The sequence below is a fragment of the Enhydra lutris genome, unplaced genomic scaffold (genome assembly GCF_002288905.1).
Source record: "Enhydra lutris kenyoni isolate GAN:26980312 unplaced genomic scaffold, ASM228890v2 scaffoldscaffold27, whole genome shotgun sequence".
NCBI lineage: Eukaryota > Metazoa > Chordata > Mammalia > Carnivora > Mustelidae > Enhydra > Enhydra lutris.
Genome location: NW_019154111.1, coordinates 2612175 through 2617490, shown reverse-complemented (window position 1 = coordinate 2617490; position 5316 = coordinate 2612175). Strand labels below are relative to the sequence as shown.

The 5316-nt window shown below is 42.8% G+C and overlaps 1 protein-coding gene across 1 annotated transcript; it reads left to right on the top strand.

The window, feature by feature from the left end:
- Window positions 1-1386: 1386 nt before the first annotated feature.
- LOC111152000 (olfactory receptor 9A4-like) lies at window positions 1387-2329 on the top strand. The gene is given in 3 exon segments (XM_022510256.1): window positions 1387-1576; window positions 1579-1722; window positions 1725-2329. Coding segments are annotated over 3 exon segments (939 nt in total).
- Window positions 2330-5316: the final 2987 nt, after the last annotated feature.

Here is a 5316-nt window from a genome sequence, read left to right as displayed (position 1 = left end):
GGCATTCAAGATGGAAGAGTTGGTGGTATAAATGAACACATTGTGGCCAGGGAAGTAGACACGGTGGTAGGTGAGAGCATAGTTGGAGTCAGGATGGCTGGTGAATTGAGAGACAAGGGTAGAGACAGAGGTGCATGAGTTTTCATGCCTAGGGTGTGGCATTGGTAGGTATTGCTGATTTACTTTGGTATATATATTTACACTCATACATTATATATGTCCTTCATAAAACTTCTGGCACTGATCTTTTTTTAATAAATTTAGATTCAATTAGCCAAGGTATACATTGGTTTTTAGATATAATGTACAATGATTCATCAGCTCAGTATAATACCTGGCGCTTATCACATCACATGACCTCCTTAATGCCCACCCAGTTACTCCATCCCCCCACCCACCTCTCTTTGCTCAACCCTCAGTTTGTTTCCCAGAGTCAAACATATGGTTTGTGTCCCTCTCTGATTTCTTCCCATTCAGTTATCCCCTGACCCCTGTGGCCCTCTGCACTATTCCTTATATTCCACATATGAATGAAACCATATGATAATTGTGTTTCTTTGATTGACTTATTTCACTTAGCATAATACCCTCCATTTCCATCCATGTTGATGTAAATGGTACTCCTCTTTCTGATGGCTGAGTAACATTCCATTGTATATATGAACCACATCTTCTTTGTCCATTCATCCGCTGAAGCACCGATCTTGTATTGAATATAGAGATTATGCTGAGTGAAATAAGTCAAGCAGAGAGAGTCAATTATCATATGGTTTCACTTATTTGTGGAGCATAACAAATAACATGGAGGACATGGGGAGATGGAGAGGAGAAGGGAGTTGAGGGAAATTGGAAGGGGAGGTGAACCACGAGAGACTATGGACTCGGAAAAACAATCTGAGGGTTTTGATGGGGCGGGGGGGGGGGGGTTGGGGGAACCAGGTGGTGGGTATTAGAGAGGGCACGGATTGCATGGAGCACTGGGTGTGGTGCAAAAACAATGAATACTGTTACGCTGAAAAGAAAAATATAAAAAAAAAAGAAAAAGAAATCTGTTAACATTTGAAAATATCATCCTGACATTATGATAAAAATCATGGGAAATAACTAAGATTCACTGAGTACTTATGTACCTATAACTGTACCACTAGGGGTACAGGCTTTTTTAACTTCAAAATAGTACTGCAATAAAATACCTGCAACAGGTAAAATACAAAAAAAAAAAAAAAAAAAAAAAAAGAAAGAAAGAAAATAATAGCATTGTGTTGTGGATTTAGGAATAGGATATACTTGCTCAAGTTGGAATTGTCCTTAATCTTTTTGCAATCAAAAGCCTGTTTTCTCTCCTTTGTTCTTTAGATTTCACAAGGAACCACAGCTCAGAACTAAATGTTGATTAATCACTCTAGTGTCACTGAATATTATCTCCTTGGCTTCCCTGGCTCCAGAGAACTACACCATCTTCTCTTTGCTACCTTCTTCTTCTTCTACTTCGTGACATTAATGGGAAACACAGTCATTATTGTGATGGTGTGTGTTGATAAACGTCTGCAGTCCCCTATGTATTTCTTCCTTGGTCATTCTCTGCCTTGGAGATCTTGGTTACCACTGTTATCGTGCCTGTGATGCTTTGGGGATTGCTTCTCCCTGGAACACAGACAATATCTCTGGCTGCATGTGTCACCCAGCTCTTCCTGTACCTTTCTCTGGGAACCACAGAGTTTGCATGCTGGGAGTGATGGCTGTGGACCGTTATGTGGCTGTCTGTAACCCTTTGAGATACAACATTATTATGAACAACCGAACCTGCATCTGGGTGGTCGTTGTGTCATGGGTGTTTGGGTTCCTTTTAGAAATCTGGCCAGTATATGCCACATTTCAGCTCACCTTCTGTAAATCACATGTGGTGAACAATTTCTTCTGTGACCAAGGGCAATTGCTCAAGTTATCCTGCAATAATACCCTTTTCATAGAGTTTATCCTATTCTTAATGGCTATTTTTGTTCTTTTTGGTTCTTTGATCCCTACAATCATCTCCTACACCTACATCATCTCCACCATTCTCAAGATCCCTTCAGCCTCTGGTCGGAGGAAAGCCTTCTCTACCTGTGCATCCCACTTTACTTGTGTTGTGATCGGCTATGGCACCTGCTTGTTCCTGTACGTGAAACCCAAGCAAACACAGGCAGCTGAGTACAACAGGGTAGCATCACTGATGGTTTTAGTGGTGACCCCTTTTCTGAACCCGTTCATCTTTACTCTCCGGAATGACAAATTCATGGAGGCCTTTCGAGATGTCATGAAACACTGCTGTCAACTCCTCAAGGGGTAGCTGTGTCCTGAGGACAATCATGGACTCATCATCATGGACCTGAGTAATCTGAAAACACTAATTCAAACTGAAATGATCCATTTCATCACCAAGTGGTTTGTAATATACAAGGGTATTCTACAAAATTCTTCAAGGGAATTTTAAAACACTGACAGTGTTCCAATTTATAATCAGATGATTTCCTACATGGGAGATCTCATTATTATTTTTATCTGGATATATACGTCTATACACTCTTCTGTAGTTATAACCTTACATCTTACAATATAAATTTAACAGGTGTAGATATACAAAATATGTGTGATTTTTTTTTCCCAGAACACTCAACTTTTTGAGTGGGAAATCAGGAAAACTGTAATTCATTCTGTGGTTGACCTACATTTTCTTTCTAGGTGCTGAGTCATCTTCCCATATGTTGTCCTGTGCATTCATGATTTTTTCAATGCTTAAAGCACCATCTATTTCTTTTGTGAGTGACCCCACATCCTGCCTCAGATTCCAACCTTTACTTGAGATTCCTGTCCCCAGGTTCTACAGGGATAATACCTCCCTGTAGATCTTCCTGACTGGCAGTTGTGAGAACAAACTCACTCCACAACCTTGCCTCCTTCTCAGCCTCAGGGCCAGATGTGTGTTAATCCAGACATGTCTCTAATTGGTAGACTTTCTCAGGGTGAGGAGGGAGGGTCTTGGAAAGAGGCATTTTCTTATCTGGCATGACTCCCATTATCACGCCAGCTCCAAATGCGGGAGGGCAATGGGCTGAGTTCTGGGACCTGAACTGACAAGGGCAAGCTGACCTTGCTGTGTCCCTGGGCTGAGGCAGGAGTGCAGGGAGGGTAGAAAAGTGGCAGCCCCTGGCACTTCTCCCTGTAGTCCTCATGTTCAATCCTGACACAGGGCATTTGATTTCAGTTCTCCTCAGCTACATTTCTGTTTTCCCTTCCCTTCCCTGCCCCACAGCGACCAAGTTTACCAAGCTATATTACAGCTTTACATGGAGCTTCCTAATCCACATCTCAGTTCCTATATTGTCTCCTCTCAGCCCCTTTTCTGTCACACCATGATTGTCCAAATGTTTTCCACTCTCATGTGGCTAAGCAGGGGTCAAAAGACTGTGCACATGAGATTACCTTCCCAATACATGTATGTCACGACCTCACTGAAGAGGTTGGGGAAAAAGAGATGTGATCTACATAACTGAAAAATAATGTTTTGACTGGAATGTGTAAGACTATGTTAACCAAGGGAACCATGCACAATCATAGTTGTATTGTTAATAATGTTTCCAACTGGGGGTATGAGTTAACATTTCTGAAATTCTGTTTATTCAGACAGAAAAAGCAATGAAAAGAATTTCATAGACACATGCTCTAACATACATGATCCTTGAAAACATTGCCAAGTGAAATAAGTCAGACAAAAGAGAACAAATACAGTGTGGTTCCATTTATGCAAGATACCCAGAGTAGTGAATTTGATAGAGACAGAAAGTAGAATAGTGAGTAGCAGGAACTTAGGGAGGGGGAAAATAGGAGGAAGTAATTAATGGGTACTGAGTTTCAGCTTAGGATGGTAAAGTGTTCTGGAGACCAATAGTGGTGATAGTTGCACAACAACGTGAATGTACCTAATGCTACTGAATTGTATATTTAAAATGGTTAAAAGTGGTAAATATTTTTTTACCACAACAAAAAAGAAAAACTATCAAATAATTTTAAATGATTTGCATAGTGAATCATCAGACTGTTGCTCTTCCCCTTCTGATCCATGGTGCTCTTCATACTCTTCAGGGCTAACTCTGTTCAACTGTTTCTTCTGCTAGTATACATTTAAAAAAAACTCTGGAGAGTCCAGGATGGCAGAGGAATAGGATACCTTACTTTCCTCTGGTCCCAGGAATTCAACTAGGTAGCTATCAGACCATTCTGAATAGCTGGGAACTCAACTGGAGATCTAAGAAAAGAATGTTTGCAACTCTACAGATGGAGAAGTGACTACTTTCTGCAAGTTACAAGGTGTGGAGAAGTGAATCTGAGGCAACCTGTGGGAAGATAAACCACAGGGGGGAGGGAGCCTCTGTAAGCCGGCTACTGGAAAGCGATATAGTAGCAGAGTGCAAAATCGGAATGTAGACGACTGCTCCAGTGAAGGAAGTCCCTGCCTGAAAGGTGCTCAGGGGGTAAAATGGGGGCAGAATCCTAGCTGGGACAGTGTGGTCTCAGGATCCTTGGGGTCACAGGAAGACCAGGGTACCTGAGTATGACAGTTCCCAGGAATGGGAGTGGAGAAGCTGGCTGCAATCAGGAAGCCCAGGAGCAGATGCTTAGCTTGTGGTTGGCATAAACCATGAATTGTGGCATAGTAGGGTGACTATTCTCTGAGCTGGGGCCCAACAAATGGCAGAAGTGGGGAGACCTCCCTTCCTCCCCTAGGAGGAGCAGCGCTGGAGCACACCAGAGGGTTCTGCAGGGTTTGGAGATTTGAAACAGAGTCACATGCCTGAGATAGAAATGCTCAGTCACAGGCTGGGTTAGCACAGAGTAAGGAGGAGAGAGGAGTGAATGACTGCTTTTCCCTGTGGGTGCACTGAGGAGTGGGGCCCTGAGCTCTCTGCTCTGGGGCTGCAGTTGGAGAGGCTGCCATTGTCATTCTCTTCCTCTAAAGTTTCTACACATAAAGCCTTCAGTGAACAAAAGCTACAAAGAGCAATCTGGAGCCACTGAGTTAGCCTGGCCCTATGGCAAGGGCAGTGCAATTCTTTTTCTTTTCTTTCTTTTTTTTTTTTTTTTTTTTAAGATTTTTTACTTGTATTGATGGAGAGACAGTGAGAGAGGGAACACAATCAGGGAGAGAGGGAGAGGGAGAAGCAGGCTCCCTCCTGAGTAGGGAGCCCGATGCGGGACTCAATCCTGGGACTCTGGGATCATGACTGGAGCCAAAGGCAGATGCTTAATGACTGAGCCACCCAGGCACCCAAGGGTGGT